This window comes from Labrus mixtus, chromosome 22 (genome assembly GCF_963584025.1).
Source record: "Labrus mixtus chromosome 22, fLabMix1.1, whole genome shotgun sequence".
NCBI classification, from domain to species: Eukaryota; Metazoa; Chordata; class Actinopteri; order Labriformes; family Labridae; genus Labrus; species Labrus mixtus.
This window is the reverse complement of record NC_083633.1, coordinates 137,206-163,980: the sequence shown is the minus strand read 5'-3', so window position 1 is coordinate 163,980 and position 26,775 is coordinate 137,206. Positions and strand designations below refer to the sequence as shown.

The following is a 26,775-nucleotide window of genomic DNA, read 5'->3' as shown; positions in this document are numbered from 1 at the left end:
TCACCTTCTTAGTGTTCTTGTTAAATTTAAAGACTGTGATTGTTTTTTCAAAGCAAGATTTCATGCTGGAAGGTGAAGAGCATTTCTCATGTTGAATGTCCTCACACTCCAAAACAACACCAGGCCCTTCAGCCAATCAATGCTACCCATGTGTACATTGTACACGGACAAGGCTAGTTTATTTATATCAGTATTTGAGCTCAGTAATTCCCTTTTGACTGTAAATATTGTTATATAGATGAAGTGGTGAACTCTCCTGCATCATATAGAGTCTGTCTCATGTATCATCAGTCTGAGGCTCTCTGATGCAGTATACAAATCCTTCATTTAACAGGGTTGTGTCGTCAGGACATCATATCAGGACAGTCGACTCTCTGTTAGCTTTTTTACTTCTGTCCTGTTTATGAAGAGCACCTGACCTCAGTGCAACACTCACTTACACCTTTTTTCTTTCAAGCATATATTCTTGTTTACATGATTTCATATAGTTATTCATTTTATACCATGGTATAATCTTTTAATGGACTGTGATGAGTCGCACAGTGGTACAGCTTACAGTGGAGCTGTATAAACTTTTGCATGTTTTTGTGGTTCTCCAGTAATTTTAATCTTTATCTTCCTGCAATGATCTATGAGAAAACTAACATCTGGTAACATCAGAGGTGAAAAGTAGAGAAGAAAAAGAAAAGATAGACAAAGTAAATAAGGCATAGGTAGAGTTTTTTGCTATACAAAAGACTTTAAAGAATGGAATGGAAGTAGTTTTTTATAAAAAATGCTTTGAATTCCATATATTGAAAGACAAATCAGAAATAGATTTAGATATTGCTGGTATAGGATAATGTTTACATACACGTGGTTATAGAACCATTGTTAGGCCAGAATACAGCAGCGGTATGAATTTCAGCACAGACACAGGAGAAGACTCTATCACAGGAAGTTACATGCAGTCTCATGTTGTGGTCAATGCACAGACAGTTCATCATCAACAGAAGCACTTCACAGGGATACATTACATACATTTCATCAAAAATCAAAGCTAAACCAAACTTTTTATAAAACATCAATGTCTTTTCAGACTTCTGACTTGTTTATTTACAGATCAATACAACTCTTTGGTAACAGAGATAGAAGAGTTCCATTGCATGGAAAAGTGCTGCGACTTTGTATTTGATAATACTGATTCATCGGGACAGCTTTCATTTGAGACTCACTGGCACTTGTTGACAACTCAGGTAGCTCAACGGGAAAGCTGAGGAGAGTGCAGTGGTGATACAACGGAGCTAAGAGGTTACCTAAGGTCATCTCAAAACAGGAAGACTGTTTGGAAAAAACATACCCATTAAATGCTTTAACAGAAATATACCAACTCAACTTGTGGAGCTGCAGGTCATCACTGCTGAGAGGTCCTTCAAGGGACAAAAGTATGTGGAGCCTGGATTTGGAATGTTTTGTTTGTTGTTTTTCATGCACTCTCTACAAATAGTAGTGTCCTCATGTCTGAGGCACTGATTTTACATCCCTGCTTCTGTTTTTTTATAATATCGAAACCAGGCTGCAGACAGAAGGATGTTTCACCAGCAGTGGTTCCTCCTTTCTTTTTCTACGTAATACACTTTGGACATCTTTTATCTTGCATTATGTCACACGTTTCTCCATAACAGAAGTCAAGACACTCAGTCACTGGTTCCCAACATGTTGGTCAGTTCTTAAAGACACAAAGGTCTGTTGTGCAAAACACTGGGTCGTCAAGTTTTTACAGTGTTACAGTTGACTATCCTGAATAGTTCCTTATGTTTCCGTCTACAATTAGAAATCCAAAGAAAGTTCCAAATCGTCCTTTAGCTCCATGACTGTGTCCTTCTCTCCACTCTCGTCTATGGCTGGTTTCAAGCGCTTGGTTACCAGCTTCAGGTTGGTCTCGTGGAGGATCACCTGGGTCAAGTATTTCTCTCGTTTGATCTGCTCTTTGACAGCGTATGGGACGTCCGGGATCACATAGGACAGGATGAATTTTGTAAGGTAAACAATGTGCTGCGGGGAGAAGAAGATACCTCCATTAATGTTTGAATAATTCATGTTTTAACAATCACTTTCTGGCTTAAGGCAGGTTTGTTATGTAGATTGTATAAAAAGATGGATGACATGACAGCTGTCCAAAGATGAAGCCAAAACCGTTGATGCTCCCCCTACTGACTGTTTAGGTCATTAAGCCCACATCCTGCTGAGTTCAACTATAAAATATAAATACACTTTAAATCAATATTTATCAAACATGCTTTCTGTTATTTCAGTTAGTTCTTATCATGCTGATTTGTGCCCAAATTAAAGAGGTTTAGTTTAAATTTGTTATTTGAAGAGCTATAACGGCATGAATGACACTGTGTGCACCGGAGTAATGTCTGCTTCAGACTGAAGACAGAATCTGTTCTGCTGTAGAGTGTGTCAACATGATGGTCTCTGCTGTTTTATTGGTACATTTAGAGGAGAAGGAAGTCAACACCACAGCTCCTGATTCCTAATGACAGAACTCAGGCTCCAGATGTGCATAAAAGTCAGCTCCCATCACAGGGCTATTCTGGCTTCATGTTTGTACAACTGGAAGAGGTGGAGACACATTTTTATTTACAGTTAATGCATCATACCCACCTCCACAACAATTATAAAAGCCATTTTGGCAGCGATCACATGCCAGTAGTAGACTGTGAACTCATACTCTCTGGGATTCCCTGGTGGGTACCGGAAATCTCTATACCTAAAAGAGAAACATGTTTTTTAATTGTTTCATTACAATAAAACATCTGACACATATTTGACTTTGTCTTTATTAAGGATTACATCATATACTATTTACTTCAGCGAGAATTAAGTCTAAGAATACTTTTAAAACCTAAATGAAAAGTTTGCTCTCTTTACAATCAGACAATGGGAAACAGCAGCAGACACAGGGCTTGTACCTGCATGTTGTGATATTGTCATGTGGGATCAAGGGCCTGCTGTAGTTGGAGAAATCTTTGATGTTGAATGTAGACAGCGATGTGTTGATGTAGCCCTCCATGGTGTAATTTCGGTAATCTCGGTATGGATACACAGAGAAAGACCAGTAGTAGACTAAACGAGGAATCATGTCTGATGTAAAAGCAATGATCATGGCCTGTCGAGTAACCAGGACAGCAAGTTAATACAAGAGATCATTCTTTTTGTCAACATTGTGGTAAATGGTATTTCCAGTAGACCAACAGTGTAAACTTTGACTTACATTTGTTGCAACAGCAAGTATAGCAACACCTTGAAGAATGGGCTGCCATGCCCCGATGTCCTGGGCTTTCTCGGGCATAATGCGACGAAACTGAGTGGTGATCTTCCAAGCATCAACCCGAATCTCAAACAAGTTGTTGACCAGAGCGAGGATCGGAGCGAGAGGGAAGGAGGCCACGAACAAGGTCACAAAGCCAAACTGGATCACTGTGAGGAACAGATGAGGTGCAGAGATATTCACTACACCTGGTACTTTGTGTTTGTAAAGCCTATAGCGAGTATGAAAATAGCATCAGATCATGGTACTAGTGTATTAACTCTATTGAAACTATTCACAGAATGTTTATACTACATGTCACATTCATCCATTCATACCACATTCCTACACTGATGTCAGAGGAAAACTACATAAATAGTCCAATCAGCCCATCAGAAATAATCCATTCACACAGTCACAGTAGTGAAATATGGGGTTCAGTGTCCTGCCCCACCAGGGGATGACCGTCTCTACCACTGAGCCACAGCCAGCAGCAGTTGTATCTTAGCAAGCTAGCTAGCTAGTTCAGTTAGCTACCCACAAGTTAACCCTTCCAGTTAGTTATAAACATTTGGTAGCGACTAACCATTGTTGAATGGAGGAACATGAGTGTGTGGTGCAACCTGTCTGAGTCTACCATCACTAAACCCTCCATGTATAATTACACTTTGTTTGAACGTAAGAGCAGCTTGTGCAACCAGTTCCAGGTGTGCAGAGATAAAGGGTGGCTGACTGAGTGACTGAAGAAGATGATTTTGTTCCCCCCTTACCCATCTCCAGATATTCATAGAAGAGTCCCAGTTTTGAAAAGGGCTGGAGCCGGTAGTCTTCCTCCCAGAGAGGAATCACCTTCTCCGGGTCAACACGGGTGCAGTATCGGGAAATCAAATTCTTCAACCACCTGTGGAGGGAGTGGAAGAGATGATGCACAGCACTGTAACAGTGACTCAGTATCTGGAGACGTGCTGCATCTTTCAGCTTTTACTGTGATGCTTCATTGTACAACTTGGTTCTTATATTTGACCAAACAGATTCTGACTTCTTACGGTAGCAAGACCTCTTGGATGTTGTTCCAGATGGCTTTCCCTCCCATGATGATGGAGAGCTGTGTTGTCAACTCAATCAGGCAACCACCAGGATCACACTACAGAAAAAAACAAAAAAAACAAGAGTCAAGAAAAAGTAGATAAAGAATTAGACACATGGTAAGATGGATTTATAGTACCTCCTCGTTCCGGTATTTTCCCAGGAGATAAACAGGCGCTCCAGGATAGCCGACCACTTTCCCTTTGGCAAAGGCGATGTAGAAACAGGAGGAGTAATAGTTGACGAACTGAAAGAGGAACATCTTCAGAGTCAAGCTGTTTTCGTAGTCTGTCTTGGTGCGGGGCAGCTCTGTTACCAAGCAACACATGAGAAGGGTTACTCAATGTTGATTTACTGTAAGTGTGCTAAAAAGTGGAAGTAACATTCAGACTCACCAAAGTCTGTGATCCAGATGGCTACCCGCTCATAGAGAATATTGAGAATCATAATAACGACGAAGCTGATGAGGGAGGCTGTGACGGCAGTGGCCATCTGAGGCGTCACATACTCCTTCAGGGGCTCCAGCTCCTGATGTCGGAGTTCGGAGGAGAACGTAAAAAAAGCAGCCAGGCGGTAGACAATGATGGCCACTATGGACGCCAGGATCAACAGAATCTGAAGGACGAAATGACATTCAAGAAAATGAATAAACATTCAGCTCTGACAATGAAACACTTAGGTAGTGCTCTGTTTTATGGGATTACTTGTTTCCCCTTTTATTGGTAGATATTTACACAAAAAAATGTTGACTGAATTATAAAATGTTAATTCATTCAGACAATCTTTTCCTTTCCCTGATGCTTTCTGTTGTATCTTTAACTCTACTTGAATTCCTCATAAATAATCCTTCATCATTAATGTTTGCTTTCTTTCTTTGATTGTTGTAAAGTTGTTTTGTGGAAAGCATTTCATGAACTTTATATCAATAAAGTAGTTTTTTATGATAATTCTCAAGGAATTGTTATTGGAGATATCATGGGGGTAAAAATGTATGCAAGACAATTTGAATTGAAACAAAGGTGTTATGTAATAACATTACCCAGAATAAGACGGTCCCGATTCCTAGTGACAACCGAAAGCATCGTCCACAGGCTGTGTAAGGCACTTTTTCTTTGACCTAAATCAAAAAAACAAACACTTTGAAATACCTGACAACATGAAGAAAGATGTAGAAGTGTCATTCAGCAGTATTTTTTTTTTTTTAAACAAAGCTGTGAAAATCTTGTTCAATTCATAATTAAAAACACATTTAAACATAATAGGAAACATATATTGTCATAATAATAATGACAATAATAATAAAGGCAACATTATACAATAAAAGTAAGAAATGATAGGCAGTAAAAAAGCAGAAAAGAGCATGGATAGAATCAATAAGTGATTCTTGAGATTTAGTGTTACAGGTGACTTGTGGGAGAAAGACGAGGGGGCAGCTCGGCCGAAAGCTCGAGAAGCCATTGACTTTGAGAAAACTGGTAAAAAAAATGTCTGTGTAGATGATTTACCCCTGTGACAGGATTGTTCCTCTCATAGATAGACTTGGCTTCATACTCCGGTCGAGATGGCTCCTCCTGCTCCAGGAACTCCACAGTGTCCCACTCGTACTCCAGCTCGGCCTGGTAGCGCTTCCAAAACTCCAGGAACAAAGTTACTGCAGCCAAGACAGAAACGAGAGCAGGACATAAAAGATCAAAACTTCATCCACTGTACATGCTGGTATATACTGTAATCTGATAGGTAGAAGAGATTCTAAAAAGCTCACCCCAGATTGACATGAAAACTGCAAATACCAGCGTTCCAAAGTTATCAAATATACAAAGTTTCTAAGAGATGGAGGGGAAAAAAAGAGAAACACAGAGGTTAAAATAGTCACAGTTGTATCCTGCTTTTGTGTGAGTCAGTTCAAAACAACTGTTACTGTGCCTCAGGGAATAATAATAACTGCAAACATTTTAATGTGAGTCTGGTAACTGTGCTCTCAGAACTATTCTTAACACAGCTCTTTATGGAGCTGTACTGTAACAGTAACACCAGCAGATACAAACACTAAAGTCGGTGAACCGAAGTGTTTTTTTCTTCTTTACATTTATGTGCTAACATTAGCTAGCATTAGCCACTGTATGCCTCTGTTTGTACCAGACCAGATCTAGTTGCAGCAGATCTTCTTGAAGACGGCTGAGAGGATTGTCGGCTCCCTTCTCCCAAACCTGAACCACACCTACTTGAGCCATAAACATCCTGCAGGACCCCTCACACCCCGCTAACCCCCTCTACACCACCCCCCCTCAGGTAGACTGAGAACCCCCAACACACACACACACGCAGGCTGCAGAAAAGCACACACACACACACACACACACACACACACAAACAGGCTGCGGAACAGCACACACACACACACACACACACACACACACACACACACACACACACACACACACACACACACACACACAATCAGGCTGCGGAACAGCACACACACACACACACACACACACACACACACACACACACACACACACACACACACACACACACACACACAGACACACACACACACACAGACAAACACACACACACACACACACACACACACACAGACAAACACACACACACACACACACACACACACAGACAAACACACACACACACACACACACACACAGACACAGACAAACACAAACACACACACATACACACACACACAGACAAACACACACACAGACAAACACACACACACACACACAGACAAACACACACACACACACAGACAAACACACACACACACACACACACACACAGACACACACACAGACAAACACACACACACACACACACACACACACACACACAGACAAACACACACACACACACACACACACACACACAGACAAACACACACACACACACACACAGACAAACACACACACACACACACACACAGACAAACACACACACAGACTCAGTGCAATAACTTTGTGTTTTATCCTCATCGCTCCTTATATTTGTATTTATAGAGTATTTATTACAGCTCTTTTATGAATGTGTGTGTGGATATGGGTGAGATGTGCTTGGATTGTGTTTGAGTGTGTGTGCTGGTGTATGTGTACAGATTTGATATTTGATATGCTGCAGCTGGATTGCTCCTACAGAGTTTTGTTGTATATATTGCAATGACAATACAAATAATAATATAAATATTTATCTATTGTAAATTGAGTGCCATCAGAAGGAGTATGTCGTCACAAACATCAAAGAAACACATTCAAAATCAATAAGATTTAAAACGTACTTTGGAAGCTTCACATGTGCTGTTCAATCTCCAGTATTTGCATGCCCCGTCACATTGCGGACACATCACAATTTTTCCTCCAATTTCAGGGTCGCACACCTCTTTGCTGCAGGATTGAAAACAAGGAACCTTCTGGATTATCTTCAAAATATCCCTTTACAATGACATTATTCAAAGTTCATTTCAAACGTCTAATGTCAGTGAGTGTACCTCCATGTGCTGGTTTCTTGAGTCTTGTATCCATAGATAAAACAACCCAGACCCACCACAGCCGCTAGAGCCAGCATGAATGTGTAGAAACCCAACCAGGCAAAGTAAATCCCAATCTTCTCCCCGTAATACTTCCTGTGGAAAGAAACAATACCTACTGTTCACAAAAAGAATTGTTTTTGCATATTTGGACACATAGACGTTCCAACTTTACATCAAAGACTTTATTTTGATCTGAGTCAAAAAAAAAAGCTGCCATGGGAGAGTGGTTGTCATGACTTGGTTTTGTATTTGAGTTTCCCTGTTTTATCCCAGTGTTGCTTGTTTCCCTTGTGTGTTAATGTTCCCTAGTGTTGCTGGTTTTTCCCTTGTGTGTTTTGTCTTCAGTGTTTTCTGTTTTATTTTGTCATTTATTATCCTCGTGTATCTCTGTGTTCTTGTGTGTTTTGTTAGATTCTTGAGTTCTGTGTGTCTTTAGTGTTTCATGATTTAGTTTGTAGTTGTCCTCAGTGTTTCTTGTATTCCTGCCTCTGTGTGTTTGCCCTGAGTGTCTTCACCTGTGTCGTTAGTCTCACCTGTGTCTGATTACCCCATGTCTATTTAGTCTCTGTGTTTCTTCCCTTCTATGTCAGTTCATTGTATGTTGTTTGTATGTTGTTCGTTGGTATGTCAGTGTACTGGTGGCTCCCTGTTTTTGATCCCTGTGTTTTTGTTTGGCTTTTTGTTAAAATAAATAGTTTAGTTAATTCTGCACTTGGGTCCACACCTCCTTGTTTTCCAATCGTGACAGTGGTTCTTCATTTGTGTCAAAGGATGTAAAGCATGTTGTTCACCTGATGAGGTCCAATGGTTGCATCTTGTAAAAGCTTTTGGGATGGGCCCATTCTTCATAGAGCAGATATCTCTCGTTGGGGCAGCCCTCCTCTTTTGATTGGACGTTGAACCTGCACTGGAATAGCAAATAGATAATGAAAAAATACAAACACAGGCACATTGGCTTTTAAAAACTAAAACAACATACATCATGGAGAGGATAGGCAGCTTTGTAAACTCCACCGTCCAGCAACTTGGTGATGCCAAACTTCTTTATGCTGCCTCGTATTTCGTAAGGTGCTCGACTCAGGATGTAATACGCCTGAAATAGGAAGAGATTTTACATCACAATATATTTAAAGCTCATGGAAGGCGTTTTTTAATTGGTTGTGAAACAGACTGAATTGAATGAACTAAACAAAAAAAAGCAAACAAGGGGCGTTTGGATAAATATTTGTTATTTCTATTTCTGTGTAGGAGTCAGACAAAGTGATTAACAGCACGCTGCAGAAACAGACTTTTTTGGATTCATCTGTTAAACAGGATTTTTAGAATGAAGACAGAATTCCTGAAATACACATGAGCCTGGATAATAGAATTTTATATAGATTTAGAAATATAAAAAAAAAACTTGCCATCCTGCTCCTCATGGATGGAGTGAAGAACAAGTCTTTGTCCTTCACATGGAAATACTCCACACGGTCTTTCTCGAAGGGGGCCGTGAAGAACTCGGTCTCCTTGCTGATCAGGTTCTCATTGGGGTAGAAGTGTTTGAGGATGAAGGAGAAGTAGCGCCACGGGGAGGGCCGGGAGGAGAGGTCGTTGGGCTGGATGGGAAGCTTGATGTGCAGGACCTCGGCGTAGGTGCATAGCACGTCCCACGGCATGTGGACTTTTAAGAACATCAGTTTTTGGTCTATGACCTGCAGAGCACAAAGGGGATTCTGTCAAATAAGGGATTACTGCACAAAGAGTTATTAAGAAAAGGTATTGTGGGAAATATACGTACTGATTGTGTTGCCTCCAGTTCCATTCCCATCTTCATCAGGCTGGCTTCAAAGTACTCTCGTCGTCGCTACAGAGAAGAATATCCAGGATTAAAGACCAAAGACATGACATGTAGACCTCTACATGATCACCTTATCAAGCTTGATTTGATCCAACTGTGTCAATGTTGTTGCTTGAATGTGACTGGTAACGTTTTGTTTTGGCACAGAGTTGACAGCCTTTTTGTTTGGACACGTTCCATTTCCATAGAATAGTCATTATTTACACTCCACATAGTGGCAAGGAATGACGACACTGCATGCAAGTTTTTGTTGGTTGCATACCATCAAATATGTCGACACAGGTAACAGTTAGACTCCAAGGTTTGCAATCCTCTGAATGTACAACAGCACCTGTTAACATTTTCACTTTACTGTTGTGTGTTAGCTTCATTCTTAGGAAGTGCTGACATCTGTTCTGTTTTTCTAAATATGTGCCTCAAAATGAAGGCTAGCATAATAACATATTTTAAAGCTTGTTTAGCATCAATTTAAGCTAACAATGTAGCTGAGTCTGTTGCAGCAGTCAGAGTAGAAAAAGAGTTGTGTAACTAAAGGGAGTGACTGGCAGAGAGACCATTTGACCACAAATCCCACTCACATGGATCTGTGATGATAAAGCTCATCAGCCCTGACTCGCAAAAGCTCCACTCTGCCAGCTGCTTTTTTTTTAGGGAACTGGCTTAAACTGGCAGATCAGCTTCGACACATGTTCCTCTCTGTCTTCTGCATACATTATATTTAATCACTTCTGCAGAAAAACAAGAATTTTACAACATTTGGGGTTTGATTGCAACACTGTGATCTCTAATCTCTGCGGGTGCACGGTAGTCCTAAAGTTCATATTGTACAACTCCTACTGGAACAGCAGCAATCCACTCAGGGTATGTGGGATCATGTATCTGTAATCTGAGGTTCTGCCCCCATCTCACATTTTGATTTGTGATGGGCCAAACACATGTGTGATCTCAGACATCAGGCTGAATGTTATATATCCGGCTGTTAAGATCAACCCGGAACACAGCTGTTTGCTTTTAGATCTCCTCTTTTCAATCACACCAACTCAGTGTACAGTGGGAAGATTTCTGCACCCTGATAACCACATCAGAAGAAGTTCACAACCTCCATATAGAGACAGAATATCAGACCCATCAGATTTGAATTTATGTGGTAGAAATGACAAGGGGGATGCTCTTTAACTTTATAAATACATTTATTATTATTATTATTATTAATAACTGTACGACTTCCCCCCTTTAGGTAAAAGCTGAATTGAACAATTCATCATTCACAACCATGACGAACGAACATGAAGTACAAAGGAACTAAAAAAAAACACTGTGCGCTCAGCTGGATAATTAAAGAAGTCTTTTAACAGACACATAATGCAGTGACTCTGTAAATGACAACTCCCTGAACAAATAGGACAGAGCCAATAGACTTGGTGTTTGCAATAAAACATAGAAGACATATCCTATGTGACTTTCATTTTACTAAGAAGTACTCATTTGATACCTGATTGACTCTTTATCACGTCTTATTCAGCGCTTTACTGCACTATCATCCATTTGTTATGCATCTCTATTCTAAGTCTATATCATTTTGGTTTGATTTGATACACTCAGTAAGACCAAGCCACTCAAAGAGATTTAAAAAAAAATAAAGACAAACTGACCTTGTGCCTCTGGAACACATGCCTCTTCTCAAAATCCTTCTCATCCTCGTCTTCATAGACCAGGATGAAGTCGATCCTCCTGACGCCATCGTTGAAGAATAAGGAGTCGGGTTTGTTGTTAAACTCTGCCTGGGTGCGAAAGCAAGGCACATCAGGTAACTCTACAGCCTGAAACTCATACTCCTCTTCCTTCATGATGTCGTACATGATGCACAGAGAAGTCCTCTGTGTGTGTGTGCACAGGTACTTCTAAATAACAGCGACCTTGACCAGCCTACAGTCTATTTGACATGTGATGTGGGCGATGCAGGAGAAGTGGGAAGAGTCAACAAGTATTATGACATCCGCCCTTCTCTCTCTCTTTTTCTATCCACACAATCAGACTTGTGACACTGCTGGGATAAAGCTCTTGCAGCCATATGTAAGTACTCACATTATTCTGCTTATTATATTCACACCAACATGCTTGTTTTGAACTCACCAGTTGTGCTTTGGCGACTACTGTTCCTTCTGAAATACTGTGATATGTTGGTAGAAACTCCTCAGGATAAACTGTTGAACAGACAAAAATCACATTAAAACAAATACAGGCATGAAAAGTCAGACAAAACACTCAAACTAAACCAATGCTTTTGACTTACCATCTATGTTTCTGGAATACAAAAAGGAAGTTTAAAATGTATTCCTATCTTTTATGTTAATATCATGTCTCAATGTATTCAATCACTGCTCTCGTGTCCAACATGAGTTTGGCTGCAGATTCATGAAGTTCTAATCATGAAGCATTCATTTGAAGAAAAATTAATAAAAGGTACCATGTGTGATCTTAAGAATTAAACTTCCACAAGTATCAAATCACTGTTTTGTCGTGTAACAACGTACAAACACATTTTTTTTCAGTTAGTTGCAAAAAAAAAAAAAAACAGAATAAAAAACAAACTGAGATCAGAGGAGGTTTGTTTGTTGTCAGTGTGAGCCACCTGTAAACAGTTTAACCACCTGAGGGGATGAATCAGAAAAAAAGCTTTTGTGTTCTGTAAGATTTGTTTATTTGTTTTTTTTGTTTATTTGTTTTTTGTTGTTGTTTTCTTTATTTGTTAGGACCCCCATTAGCTGTTCCTGAGAGCTCAGCTAACCTTCCTGGGATCCACATTAAAAAAACATTAACAGGAATATCAAATATATTGAAAACAGACTTAAGCACTTTAGAGGGAGAGAGAAAAATATTTTACACAAATCAATTATTTTACATAAAACTTTACAATCAATTCTGTCAAACACAAGACATTGTATTTAAATAAGAACAAACTGCCAACACCTATGTGCATATCTTACAAATATGATGCCCCAATGTGCATCTGTATTTTCTTATTAAAAATAGATTTTTGTGTTAATTTAGTCAGTAAGAAAATTGGTGTCTGCTTTAGATTATTCACTAGATTGAAAAATGTATTCTAAGGGAATAATGACCTACAATATGGTGTTTATTAATATAAAAGAATTAACTATTAAAATGTATTTGAATGCTTCTAAGAAGTGAATTTTCATTCAGAATTCATAAAACACACACCAAATATATATATATATATATATATAGATATATATATATATATACATATACACATCAGAGTTATTTCTGTCTAATGAAATATCATGAAAAGTGAATTAACATTTTTGGCTGAGGTTCTCCTCTGAAACACGTGTTACTTACATCAATCACAATCAAATGCAAAGTGACACAGCAAGTATGGAACATTTATGTTATGTATTTATATAAAATAAAAATAATATAATTTGAAGATTGTTAACAGATTTAGGGTTTTCCAAAGACACTAAACTCTAAGCACTTAAGTAATGTTAAGAAACCTTGATGGTGTGGAAAGGAGGATAAAAGTAATGTTTTAGCTATGTTAGCTCAATGATGCTAGCATAGCTTTGGGTTAGCAATGTTGCCCACTGAAAGGTCAAACACTCCAACCTCAAATTTGCATGACCCTCATTAAAGACCAAATACTCTCAAAACCAATGACATTCACATGAGCATTAAGTGTTGCTTAGCTAGTTTAATCATGCCATCTTAAACTAAGATGAGGAACATGGCAGACATAACTGCACATGTGCACATTAGCAATTTCATTCTTAGCATGCTGGTGTCAGCATTTAGCAGGAAACCCTGCTGTACCCTAGGTAGAGCTTCACAGAGCTGCAGTCCTTTTTTTTTTTTTTTTTTAATCTAAAGTGCCGCTGACGCTGACCAATTAAATCCTTGCACATGCGTACTCTCACACTGACCAGGATGGTGTGCCACTAGCCGAGCAGTTAGTGGACGCGCCCCATGTGTCCTAGAGAGCGGGTGGCACGGGTTCAAATACAACCTGTGGCTCTTTTGTGGTGCCTAAAATAAAGGCATAAAAAAGCCCTAAAAATAAATCTAAAAAAAAAAACTGTCCGGGATAACAATGATGCTGTGCTACAAACAGCACTTTACCCTACCGTTACATGTTTGTCTTACCAAACCCTGTGCTTGTTTGCCTGTTTTTTTCTGCTTCTTTCCCACATACCTCAAACTCTCTCTGGAAGAAAGAAAGAAGTACATTGTCATCGTCACAGTGGCCTTTTTAAAACATGCGCTGTGGTGTTTCCCCATCTGCATGGATTCACTCCACTGTCAGCTAATGTGGAAAGCCTCTTTCCATATAAAGATCCAGGGACAAAACTAACAGAAGACAGATGTTGTTTTCCAAACACTGCCCTTAGTAACATGCTGGGAAACTTCCCTGTGGAATCACTCTTTAAATACTCCAATAATGTTTCTATGGCAGACCCAACAGGCCTTACAGTCTACACTTTAAGAAAGGCTGTTAAGACCTAAGACGTGCCGTTATACTAATAACAAATGAGCCGCTAATCCTTAATAACTATTCCTTGAGGCTATTCTTTTCTTGATACAGACTTATGAGCAATTTGTTGCATCTGAACAGACACGCTTTTAGATATCTTCTCTCGCTTCTGATAACTGGAGTACAAAAAAAGGTGACAGTCATACCCAGATTTTCATTTTATCACCATTTCACAACTTTGGTCTGCAAAAAAAAACTGCAATGTTCACATGAGCTACTCATTAAACCCAACAGAAACAACATTTACAAATCCTCTTTAGAGTGAGTCATTATGTGATTCTTTAGAAAAGCATGTTGAGTCTATGCCCACAAGCCGTCTGCAATGAAAATCTACATTCTTACCACAACACACCCACCCAACTTCCTCTCTAGAGATCACTCTCCATAACAACACAAGTAGAAATAAAAGCAGAGCAGACCAGCAGATGAAAGCATTATTATTTTGATGAAAACAGCTGTGACAAACACGACTTCTTTTTCTTCTTAAATGCAGAATAAGGATGCATTGCACCCTTTTGTAGTTGATCTAATCTCACAATGCTACTCCCATGTGGCATCAGTCAAAAAAATGGACTTCCTGTATCAGAACAGTGTGCAAGCTGCACTCTATACTGAAATGAAGAAATGATCGTCTGAGTCAATCTGTGTTTATCAAACATTATCTCTGCTTCAAGTGAAGATGAATCATTTATTACAATAAAAACAGGTTCCATTTAATAGAGTGCACTTGAGCATGCCTTGTTGTGATATAGTGTGAAAAGTATTGGTCGTTTTAATATAGATAAGATAGGAGGAGCTGTGATTAAATCATACACTTATAATTGACCAGACAATAACTCATGGTGGACAAGACCATAAATACAAGCATGTGAGTTAATATCTGTAAAAACACAGCAACATAATGTACTGTGGCTGTTTTTTACTGTACTCTAAAGTTAACTAGTGGTTTCAGTTTGAAGCTTCAGGAATGTGAAAAATGCAAAACAACAATAATAAAGAGTGTGGAAAGATGAGATCAGTTCAAGTCTCTATTGTTGAAGCCTGTGGAGGAGCCACACCAGACACCTAAGAGATTTAGCTTCAACGTAAAGTTACCAAACACCTGTTATTTTATATTTATACTGGTGTGCGCTTGATCCCTCTTGAATAAGTGTGTGCCACACCCCCAGTGGAGTTCAGTTTTTCTGCTCCACATGCCATTTTTTTTTACTTTGGTCTGTATTAGTTTTAACACTTTAAAGTCTGCAGCACAAATCATGTTTCATGACGTCAGAAATGTTTGAGCTAAGTAAACTCATTTTGATGTCATCAATAAGACACCAGAAGAATCAGACCATGTTATTAAAGTCAGTCAGAGAAAATATACTCAAGTTAGGTGCATGTACCTCAAAATTGCACTCAATGAACTTGATTGTGGAAAACATATTTAAAACTACTTTAACATCGATGTCAAAGGAGAAATAAAGAAATGCATCTGTGAAAGTATCACTGTTAAAAATCTGTGAAGGGTAACATGTGTTGCAGCTTAACTTTTCAACAGATGACTTGACCCCTTTATTTAAAGTCTCAAGTTCACGGTTGGTTTTCCGAAATAGTAATAATAAAGTCCAGACAGTGTCAATGAGGCCACACATTAAGACAAGATAACAATACAGGCAGATCTCTTACCTACTTCCTCCTCTATCATGCCCAATTCAATTTCACCCTCCATCTCTTCTGTCTCCGTCATGGAGTCCATCTCATAGATGTCGTTGGCGCTCATTGTGGGTTCAAGTCACATCAATGAAAGAAGAAAAGGTTATGATATCCTGAAAGACTGCTATGTGTTACAGTGTCTGTAATGCACATCTTCCACGCATTCTCTCTGAATTTCTCAATGTTGAAGTCGCATGAAGTTTTGTTCAAGTTGAGACTTGAGAGAAATCAAAAGGGTGGGGTCGAAGGAGGAGGAGGAGGAGGGGGCTGCTGTAGATGTTGTGACACATCAAGTAACGCCCACTTTTCATTCTCAAAACTTGGGTAGCCTACCGAGCGCCTAACGTCCTGTTGACTTAATTGAAAAAGTGCATATTGTTCGGTATAAAAACCGAACAACACACAATTATAATATTTACTTTTATGTTTCGGTATTCGGGTCAACATTCACAATTTGATTCCATAATTTAATACATGTAACTTTGACTTTTATGCTGCGGAAATTTGAGGGAAAGGAACTGCTGCTTGATTTTAATCTGCTGGTCGGAACTTCACTCCTACGTCGTCTTCTCTCTTTTCATGGAGCTAGTGAGAGATGTATATGACATATTTCAACAAACTTCTTCGACCTGTCCCTGCAGAGATGAAAAGCACAGCCACGCTTATAGCTCAACCACAGGCAAACATTCAATCATCCTAAACAGACAACAAGTCCATTATTATCTTTAAAGTTTCAACCTGTTTTGTTGAAAGTGTAAGAAATGAATGTTTTAACCGTATGTCGATCGCAATTTGGCCTTCTTATAAAAGAATAATAACATTATAGGATGCGAGTTAGACTCTTTGAGACTAGGAACATGTTAAAGGTTTGGGTAATCCGGGGATGAAATCGGTGACGGACCACCCCTGGACATATTTCCGCCAATAACAAACCTGCTAGGTTCCGAAGCCTTTCAATGTATTGTTTGGACATGCTGTGCGAAGTGCGTAGAAATGTTCCGTTAATGGTCGTTTTGAAGTGATATGGATTGAGGTCGTTGCACTTCGTTTGGCATTAATGTCGTAACGGGAAAATTGTGTTTTTAATAACGGAAATCAGCAAACAAATGATTCTGACTAGTGTTAGCTAAAAAGGCTAATGCTGCGTTCAGTGACATGCTCCTTTAGCATGCAGTCATGTTAGCTTGCTAACGATCAGGGACTGGTGTCGTGTCTCCCGCTTGGTCGTGACACGGTCCGTTTATTCGACAAAAAAAAGATCTAAAGAGAGCAACCACGGTTACAACCTGTTCATTTCCTGACCGGGAAGCATTCAGCTGAACAAATACCGTCAAGGTGAGTTCACTGACCAACAAGTAGCATCAAGAAATGTTGAACACTGCATTTTATGTTTACCTATAAAGGCTTTTCAGACCCCTCACCCATAACCACGGCAAAATAACTTTAATACCGCAAATATTATATTTGTTGTGGTTTAAACTTAAAGGTTAAGATATTTTAGCATGAAGAGTGCTTTTAGCATTTGTACAATGTTCCTGTGCTAATTGTAACGCTAATAGGACTGCTGCCAAACAAACACCTTCTCTACAACGCACTGTAACACAGGCTTTGGTTTTGTTCCCTTACATTGATGTTTTGCGTATTTTTATGGATTGCTAACCTTAATCAAGGCTGTATTTTTAACACTTTTATGTACTTTAAGAAATTGTTGGTAAGAATAGTGATTTGTTGCTGATCATGTGTCTAAATAAGCCCATTAAATATGAGTCATGTTAATGACAAGACACAAAAATAAAATGAATCAGTCATTTATTTTCAACTTTAAAGAATCAATATTTACACAAGGATTAGTAAAAACAATATTCCCTCATTAGAACAGATGATCTGAGCTCGGTGAGGAATAGTAATGTGTATAGCAAATGAAACAACACATTATAAAGGAGGAACGTTCCCAGAGTGTTAACATCAGTGTATTCTTCATTTTCCTTTCAAATCAGCACCTCAACAGATCTGCAAAATGAAGATGTTCTCAGTGGCTCACAAGACTGTCTTTGTGGTGGACCACTGCCCCTACATGGCAGAGTCAAGTCGTCAGCAGGTGGAGTGTGACGTGCTGACAAAGAGTCGAGGTCATGGTGTCATTCCCTTGGCTCCTGTGTCCAAGTCCCTGTGGACTTGTGCTGTGGAGTGCTCCATGGAGTACTGCCGCATCCTCTACGATATTTATCCAAAGGACAAGCTCGTAAGCTTCCTTTTTTGTTTGAACAAAACTTGTTTAAGTGGTTTCACTTACTTTGTGGAACTACAGGAGAGCGCATTTAGAGGCATTGTAAAACAGAATGTAGCATTTAAAGGGGGGTGGTATTAAAATATGCACAGAAAGTAAATTTTCTTTTAGTTTAAGTGCAGCAATGATGTCGACACCACCTTTAACGTCTCCTGCTGTCTTTTCTTTTTTGTACAGATTAATTACGTTGTGAGTGATTCAGAGTTCCACATCTTGAATAGCTGGAGACAGGAAGACCAAAGCACTCATGAGGTAATCCACTGCGTCTAAAAACTCAGTCAAAGTGTTGTCAGCTTCTAGTACCTGCAACATTTCCATTAAACAACCAGCACCCACATAGTTGCAGAAGTCTGGCTCAGAACTGGACTTACAATAGGATTCTGCATCTCCTCCTCCTCCTTTCTGGCAGCTCATGTCAGCTCTGGCAGCCGTCGGGCCACCTAACCCACGCGAAGACCCCGAGTGTTGCAGCATCCTTCATGGGCTCGTCTCGGCAGTGGAATCTTTATGCAAGATCACAGAGCTGCAGCACGAGCGGCGCACCAATCTCATGGACACTGCAGAGAGAGTTGCAAATAGAGGCCGCATTATCTGCCTCACCAATGCTAAAAGGTAAACACTGTTATCAACATGGCAGACCTCAGTCATCAGCCAAAATGACTAAAATTTCTAAAAGTTTTTACAAAAATGTTCTTTAAAAAACTTCATTATGATGTATTCCAACACTTCCACAGCCTCACATATTAAAACAGAGTAGAAAGAAAATATTCAAAGGACTGTAGTTTGAACTAAACTAGCCTCATGGTCACAGTCTTTGCAAGAGAAGCTCTTGGTGTATGACTTTATTTAAGACCGTGTTAATGCATCACTCTGTTTTTTCTTCTTTTTTTGTCATACAGCGATACTCACGTGCGCATGTTGGAAGACTGCATCCAGGAAACAATATTAGAACAAAACAAGCTAGCAGCCGGCTCGGACAGGTCAGTGTTCACTTTCAATGTAGTTTTTAATTTGATTAAAATATTTGAAATTGCAGAACGCTTTTATTAATTTGAAATGTTACATAACATTTGAATCATTGGATTTTTTTTTCTTGTCTTTACCTTACTGGTGCATATTTCTAGGCTGATGGCCATCCAGCAGTGCGACCTTGTTCTTATTCACATTCACCCACAGGGGGAGGACACACTGGTGTCTGACCGACCCAAGAAAGAGGTGTGTGCTAAAGAGGAGAAGAAAACGCGTATCATAGGAATCCCTTCGTTGGTTATTGAAACCAAAAGAAAGATCATAAATTATTGCTAAATCTACCAGATGCTGGATGAAACACTTCAGTTGTCACTAGTAATTACATCCTCCTCTGTTGTTGTGTCAGATCTCCCCTCTACTCACCAGCGAGGTTCACAGTGTCCGTGCAGGGCGCCACCTCGCCACCAAACTCAACATTCTGGTCCAGCAGCACTTTGACTTGGCCTCCACCACCATCACAAACATCCCCATGAAGGTAAGGGGGCACTCACATTCACCCTGGCTTGCAAATGCGTCGTCAAAAAGTTAGAAAACACAAACTTTAATTTTCTTAGCACATAAATGTTATCATGGTATTATGCTCTCATTTTTTGACTTTATTGTTTTGGTTCTATTTTCTCTCTCACAGCCTTCACCTTTTTTTTATGCTTGCTTAATCTTAATGTAACACGCCCCTTTTATCACATTTGCTTTCTTCACATTCTCACCTTTTATTTCTCTTATTTATTTATGTCATCTGCATGTTGATATGACTGTGAATCTGCTGCTGGTTTCATGCTGTATTTTCTGTTTTGCTAGCCCACATTAAATGTTTGCGACCAGGTTAGTACTCTTGTCACACACACATCAAAGTGAGGAAGGGTCAGAGTTTACATCACATAGTGTGCAGTATATGTGTTTTGAGCTCTGCTGTTGCAACAGGCTTACACTTGCCATTCATCCATTTTGAATGTAAGAGGTGGGTCAACAGATCTACCCGTGAGGATCAAGTTAAGGACAGGCAACTCTGGTCTCACATGGACAAAAAAATTTAACTTTTGAACTCATTTTGTTTTAAAGACATGATCTAACTATTTTTTTGATTGTCCATTAACTAATGTTTTCAGTGTTAAGGTGTTTCTGCCACATTCTGACTTTAAAAATATAAATGCAGCTGTTTTTGATATGGAAACATCTGTGACCAGCGTTGCCTCTTCTGTGTTATTAAATTCTGTCAGTGTCTGTCAGGTGTTAAAAGTTGTCCAATCTTTCCCTGGTCTCTGTTTTGCCCCATCAATTCCCCACTCATTCCCCCTTTCTAGAGTTTCTGTGTGTTCCATTGTGCTGTCTGGATAACTAGACTTTGAAACTTGACCCTTAAATGTTGAACATACTTCTTCCTTTAACTGTTCAAGTGTAGAAAGCTTGTCATCAAAATGTTTTTTGTGAGATTAGAAATTGCCAGACCCCAAATTTTGTAAGATTGAATCCTTGATTTGTCAAACAATGGAAGGCGGAGTTTTGACATCTGTGCAAAGTATCGATCTGTAATTTGGAAACATGAAACATATTTGAGTCACCCAGAGAGCCGATCTGTTTTTGTTTTCCCTTTACATCGTCCATTCTCATTTGGAACATGAAATCAGCAGTGTTAATGTGTGTACGAGTCCAAACATTTTGAAGAGCCGATTTCACACTGACCTGTGTTTTCTAACTGTTTGTGCGGATGTACAGGAAGAGCAGCACGCCAACACATCAGCCAATTACGATGTTGAGCTCCTGCATCACAGAGACGCTCACCTGGAGTTCTTTAAAAGCGGTGGGTTCCCGGTTACCTCGTTCAGGTTTTTCTCTTTGAAGAGAAAAATTATCATTTTCAAGGTAGCTTTCATTGTCTAAATTATAAGCAGTGACACAAGGGCTCAGTGATGTTATGGATACGTTAATGTGTGCTAAATATTGTTTTTTTTATTTAATTTTTGAGTCGTCTTTCAAAATGAACACCTCTGGTTTCTTTGTCTTGTGCAGGAGATTTGCATATGGCCGGTAGCAGCACTCGGGAAAATGGACTCAAAGAGACGATTACACTGAAATGGTGCACTCCGAGGACCAACAGCATAGGTGGGCAGAGTCAGCGGGAAAAATGTTGTTTTTAGGAATTCAAGATTTGAAAGAAAAAAAGGAAATGATTTGTTTTAAATATATATAACAAATGCCCAGTTAGCTTACATTTGAAAAGCAAATCGTATTTATTCAAATACAATGTCAGGATCCACCTTGATTTCTGTGTAAATGACTTGGTTTTTATGTAGAATTGTTTGCAAGTTATGAAGCTGAAATGCAAGAGTCTTGCTGATACTTTTGAAATGGTGCTGCAACAAAATTTTACAGATATTTGTCTACCGACAATTGTTTTAACCCTAACCATCATGTTTGGAAAAGAAAAGCTTGAAATCCTCGAAGTTTGTTTGCACAACCCATGTTTGGAGGCTGTTGTCCTTAAAGCGGACCGCCCAGGTTCAAGTGCAGCCTGTAGCTCCTTTCCTGTATGTCATTCCTCACTCTCTCTCTCTCTCTCCCTGGTTTCCAACTCGATCCACTGACCGATCTAAAAAAGAGCGGAATAAATTGTAGAGGGAAATAAAGAATTCAATCCTGATGTGTGAAAAGCTGAGAGCAGCCCATTGTCTGCCTTTTGTTTGACGTGTTATTGTAACCTGAGATTTTGTATTTATTTGAGATTTTTCTTCCCCCACAGAATTGCATTACTGTACAGGGGCCTATCGCATCTCCCCCACTGATGTTAACAGTCGTCCCTCGTCATGTTTGACAAACTTTCTTCTCAACGGTAATCTGGATCAGGCCTCTCTTTTTTTCTGCCTGAAGTTTACAGTTTCCTTTTCCTGAATTGATCTACAAACTCCTTGTTTGGCTTGTTGGTTAACACCTTCTCTTCCTGATTGTCCACAGGTCGATCAGTGCTCCTGGAGCAGCCGAGGAAATCTGGATCCAAGGTCATCAGCCACATGCTTAGCAGCCATGGAGGCGAGATCTTCCTGCATGTTCTGAACAGTAATCGCTCCACCCTGGAGGACCCGCCCTCCATCAGTGAGGGCTGCGGTGGACGAGTGACAGATTACCGCATCACTGTATGTTGAGGTTGCTGCCAACTAGGTGACCGTGTACATAAATGGTCCACAAATAATCAGTGCTTTTGTCTGTTTCAGGACTTTGGTGAATTCATGAGGGAGAACCGGCTCACTCCTGTTTCAGAGTCTTCCCATGATCCTTCTGGGAAATTGCCAGTTGAGAGGGCGAAAGCCCAGCTGGAGCGCTACACTCGATACTGGCCTATGATCATCTCCCAGACCACCATCTTCAACATGCAGGCCGTGAGCAGCATGCAGAGACACTTTTGAACTTCAACTGTTATTCATATGAAGCGTCCATCAACATGTGGTGTCTTTCTGTTTTCCTCCACTAGGTGGTTCCTTTAGCTAACCTGATAGTAAAGGAGACTTTATCTGAGGAAGACGTTCTGACCTGCCAGAAGACCGTTTACAACCTGGTAGACATGGAAAGAAAGAACGATCCTCTTCCTATTTCCACCGTCGGATCCAGGGGCAAAGGACCCAAGAGGTATTTATATAGATATCTTCTTTGCAGCAGATATGAGACAAATCATCACAAATTCACAGAGTTACTGAAGTTTCTGCATTGGTGTAATTTCCAGAGACGAGCAGTACCGCATCATGTGGAACGAGCTGGAAACATTAGTCAAAACTCACTCCGGAGCCACCGACAGACACCAGCGCGTGCTGGACTGCATCATCGCCTGTCGCAGCAAACCCCCCGAGGAGGAGGAGAGAAAGAAAAGAGGCAGGAAGAGGGAGGAGAGGGAAGACAAGACAGAGAAAAACGGCAGCAAGGACACAGAGGACAAAAGCTGGCAGGACACGGAGAGGTCAGTGCTGCTTAAATCAATCTTTCTTTCTGTTCTTCAACTTTCCATCCTCTGAAGCCGAACTGTCTCATTTGTTCTTTTTAACTTGCAGACTAAAGGGGTTGCTGGAGAAGGAGGATCAGGAGTCTGAGGTGATCAAGGATTCACCAGATTCTCCTGAGCCGGCCATTAAAAAGCCGCGCCTGTCCACAGAAGACGTTCCACTTCCAGAGAGAGCAAAAGGTACAAACACAGAATACAAACGGACCAAAAGAAGTGAAGACCAAGTGGTTGAGAAACTGCAAACCACTGCTTACTGTGTTCTTGCCGCAGGTTTTCTGTTTCTTATTTTGTTAATACTTTGTTGTCAAACTGCACAGATTGAGGCACGGGGTATAAATCTGAATTAAAGCTACTTAACCTGAAGTCATATTAAGTAATATCTATGATCTGTAATTATTAACATTAATTTATTTACAAGGCCTTTTTTTCTGTACTTTCTTACAAAATCAAACAATAATTCCAAAAACAAAAAATGTGGGCTGGATGTTGAAAGCAGTGGTAGATATGTGTACATATATTTATTAGCGCTTTCTCCTGGGAATTTCTCATGATGACATCACTCTTGGTATCAGTGCATTCACCTATAGCTTTGACTCACTGACTCTGCAGGCCCTGTGTCGCTCCTCGCCATGTGGACCAATCGCATCACTGTGGCCAATTCCAGGAAGCACCAGGAGTTTTTGGGCAGAGTGAGCTCCGTAAACAATAAGTTTGAGTTGTACCAGCAGCTCAAAGAGGAAAACGGGTGTGTTTCTTTATAATGTACCGACATCTGTTTGTTAACTTTTCATACAGCAACTCATCTTTTGCATTAAACTCAACATTTGCTCATTTCCAGGATGGAAGTTCATGAAAACGGAAAAGCCTCCAGATGATGTTTCTGTGATATTGTCTCCACGCTCCCGAGGATGAGATTGTGGACCACCATTTTAATTTTTTTTTCAGATTAGGGCTTCACCTGATTCTCCCAGAACAAGGACATGAAATAAACCAGAGGGTGAACTCTAAAGAGGAATTTTTTTTAAGCCATGATTTTGTAGATATGCTGTTCACATATTGTGTAACACATTAAAACACTGTTGGCTTTTGCTGAAAGTCAATTGAATGTTAAAGTGCTTCTTTGTATCTTTGTCTTGATATTAAAACAACTGAAAATACAATAAGGGTTCAACTTTAAGTGTCTTATAAGAATAATGGTTTTAAAGTCTATGATCCATTGACTTGTAACATTAATATTCACTTAAAGTTTGTCGCTGCAAGTTTTTATTTCTCAGCTTTTTTTTTCACTCAAATATTTGAACTCACAAATGGGACCTAGCCAACTTGGTGATTTGCTGATGCTCTGGTCTGAGGTCATTCTGTCAAAAAGATGCCTTGACTCTTTTGTCTATTTTGCACAATTATACTGAGCCTATTCTCTTCATGTGATATTAATTTATTTAAAATAGGAACAGTTCACACACAGATATGCCAGACTGTAGTCATAGACTGATTTCCATCTGTAGTCCCTTGGCAGGTAGGCAGTGCACATGTATACAAATGTGCATAAAACCACAAAGACGAGCAAAAACAACATAAACTGTACATTAATTGACAGCGGCATATACAAGCACAGTGAAGAAGTGGCTGTACGATGTTGCTGAAAACACCCTGATACAGTGACCTTCAGAGGTAAAGTGCTAGAGTTTTGCACATGGTTATGAGGTACTGGTGTAAATTGCACATTTGCCTTGGAGCCTGTAACTTTAAAGTGCTGGTGTTATTGCATGTTATTGGTTTGCAAAACCAACAAAAATGTAAGATTAATTTAAGTGAAGTAACTGGAAAGTTGATAAGAACAGGGAATAAATTACAATTTGTTGGAAACTGCCCCATAAGAGTCCATTAAGGCAGGGGTTCCCAAATTTTGCCATGCCAAGGATATATAGCATCAACCTCTGGTTGGGGGCCCACTTGAGCAAATGTTCCTAAATTCCTTTTACATTACAATTACAAATGTCAAAAATTAAATGAACAGCTTCTTTATATGTTTCCTTATTTAATCAACAATGAAAATGTATGTTTTTGTAAACTAAATTTCAATCATCAACAGTCATCTTAACAGTCACATATTTTGTTACAATTTTTCTAATACTTCCTGTCTTAGATAAGTCGTTTTTGTTGTGTGTTATTTTACAATGTTGATAGACTTTTGTAGAAACCAAACACAAGTTTGGATATGCAGCGATCAATACATTTTTTTTAATGTATAATATTAGTAGACGTTGATTTTTATTCCAGTTTCCCCCCTACTTCCCCCCAAAGTTTCTAGGACCCCCTGATGACCCCCACTTTGAAAAACACTGCATTAAGGAACTATTCAGACCCCTTTAACCTCCATCAGCTGTATTTAAACACACAGTATCTAAATTCCACCGCCAGGGGGCTCTCAATCAAAACAACATCTTTTTGTATTGTATGATAGTAGTTTGATAACAACAATACCAATATTCATAATGTTTCCAGGGGAGTACATTTGATGCTCTCTTTGACCTTTGAAAGACAAAATAATCCATTTAAAAATAATTTACAGATTCATTCAAACCAAAGGTAATTGCTGCAGCACTGAGATCATGCACACAGAGGGCATGCTAACCTGCAGGGACCCACAACTAAATAGAATATCAGTTCATGGTGATTACACACCAAAAAGAGACATGTGAGAAAACGAAACAGCAAAAGGAAAAAAAATCTTGCAAGAAAGCTAGTACGGATGTAAACAATGAATGTCTTAAACATTCTGCTGCTTAGGTGCACTCGACACGTTTGTCTGGTCAAAAAGATAAAAGTTAACATGAACGTAAACTTCAACTGATTTTTTGACATGGTACCTTAAATGTTTTTCTTCAACCACATTTGGTTTCAAATAAAGCACAGGGTTCTAATTTTAGCCTTAAACCATGGCTTGATGACAAAACACTAAACAACTCACTGGGTCCAATAGTCATAAACAAAATGTACTTTATGTAAACATTTACTTATTTAATGAGGAACGTAGTATTTACTTGCGGTGGAAGTAACGGGCTGGACTGACCTTCTGTCTGTGACGATGTTAATCATGTGGTTAAAGTCCCCTTTAATAGATTTTAAAATGTGCTCAGAATCTGCTGAGTGGGACGTCCTTTTGTGACGAGCCCACTGCTGTAGTAAATGAATTGCAGATTAACAAATAATTCTGTTTACTGATGGGGAAGAAGAAGCTGCTGCTGTCTGAAAGATTCACTTGTTGCTGGGATGTCATTTACCTTTGTACTTGAATACAGATTCCCTACGGGCCACAACAATGATGTCATCTTGTTCCTATCAATCATCTTCTGAAGGGAGACCATTAGGATGCAATGAGAGAATTTTTACAAAAAATCAAATGGTAGAAACTCTTGAAATGCAGTCCTGTGTTTCTTATCTGTCAAAAAGTCTGCTGTG

The 26,775-nt window shown here is 39.5% G+C and overlaps 2 protein-coding genes across 4 annotated transcripts; one reads left to right on the top strand and one right to left on the bottom strand.

Moving 5' to 3' along the window:
* Positions 1-748: 748 nt before the first annotated feature.
* Positions 749-16,262, bottom strand: ano6 (anoctamin 6). Of its 2 annotated transcripts, none has more exons than XM_061030366.1 (20): positions 15,986-16,262; positions 11,899-11,969; positions 11,418-11,546; positions 9,706-9,771; positions 9,332-9,619; positions 8,905-9,018; positions 8,717-8,832; positions 7,884-8,018; positions 7,674-7,779; positions 6,144-6,204; positions 5,887-6,032; positions 5,421-5,498; positions 4,777-4,996; positions 4,521-4,690; positions 4,342-4,439; positions 4,066-4,196; positions 3,260-3,465; positions 2,958-3,154; positions 2,650-2,755; positions 749-2,034 (listed from the first exon to the last, which is right to left on the bottom strand). In XM_061030366.1, the coding sequence occupies exons 1-20, from the start codon at positions 16,077-16,079 to the stop codon at positions 1,810-1,812; spliced, it is 2,757 nt and encodes a 918-aa protein (XP_060886349.1). In that variant the 5' UTR covers positions 16,080-16,262; the 3' UTR covers positions 749-1,809. The 2 variants fall into 2 exon arrangements, with proteins under 2 accessions (XP_060886349.1, XP_060886350.1); XM_061030367.1 differs by having other exon boundaries at positions 11,418-11,542; positions 15,986-16,002.
* A 246-nt stretch (positions 16,263-16,508) lies between these two features.
* Positions 16,509-24,425, top strand: ints13 (integrator complex subunit 13). Of its 2 annotated transcripts, XM_061030368.1 has the most exons (18): positions 16,509-17,347; positions 18,010-18,254; positions 18,477-18,551; positions 18,709-18,911; positions 19,199-19,279; positions 19,424-19,514; positions 19,675-19,803; positions 20,127-20,150; positions 21,042-21,126; positions 21,336-21,428; positions 22,066-22,155; positions 22,278-22,456; positions 22,535-22,699; positions 22,792-22,946; positions 23,041-23,271; positions 23,363-23,493; positions 23,923-24,058; positions 24,152-24,425. In XM_061030368.1, exons 2-18 carry the CDS (start codon positions 18,030-18,032, stop codon positions 24,186-24,188), a joined length of 2,130 nt encoding a protein of 709 aa, XP_060886351.1. In that variant the 5' UTR covers positions 16,509-17,347; positions 18,010-18,029; the 3' UTR covers positions 24,189-24,425. The 2 variants fall into 2 exon arrangements, with proteins under 2 accessions (XP_060886351.1, XP_060886352.1); XM_061030369.1 differs by lacking the exon at positions 20,127-20,150 and having other exon boundaries at positions 16,510-17,347.
* Positions 24,426-26,775: the final 2,350 nt, after the last annotated feature.

What these genes read in the sequence shown, in the direction of transcription:
- ano6 (XM_061030366.1), bottom strand. Translation starts at nt 16,079, where the DNA reads ATGAGCGCCAACGACATCTATGAGATGGACTCCATGACGGAGACAGAA. An exon ending in CATGATAGAGGAGGAAGTAG is followed by an intron (nt 11,970 to 15,985) that starts GTAAGAGATCTG and finishes TCTGTTCAACAG; the next exon opens with TTTATCCTGAGGAGTTTCTA. An exon ending in GACAATATCACAACATGCAG is followed by an intron (nt 2,756 to 2,957) that starts GTACAAGCCCTG and finishes TTTCTCTTTTAG; the next exon opens with GTATAGAGATTTCCGGTACC.
- ints13 (XM_061030368.1), top strand. Translation starts at nt 18,030, where the DNA reads ATGAAGATGTTCTCAGTGGCTCACAAGACTGTCTTTGTGGTGGACCAC. An exon ending in TTTATCCAAAGGACAAGCTC is followed by an intron (nt 18,255 to 18,476) that starts GTAAGCTTCCTT and finishes TTTTTTGTACAG; the next exon opens with ATTAATTACGTTGTGAGTGA. An exon ending in CCATCTTCAACATGCAGGCC is followed by an intron (nt 22,700 to 22,791) that starts GTGAGCAGCATG and finishes TTCCTCCACTAG; the next exon opens with GTGGTTCCTTTAGCTAACCT.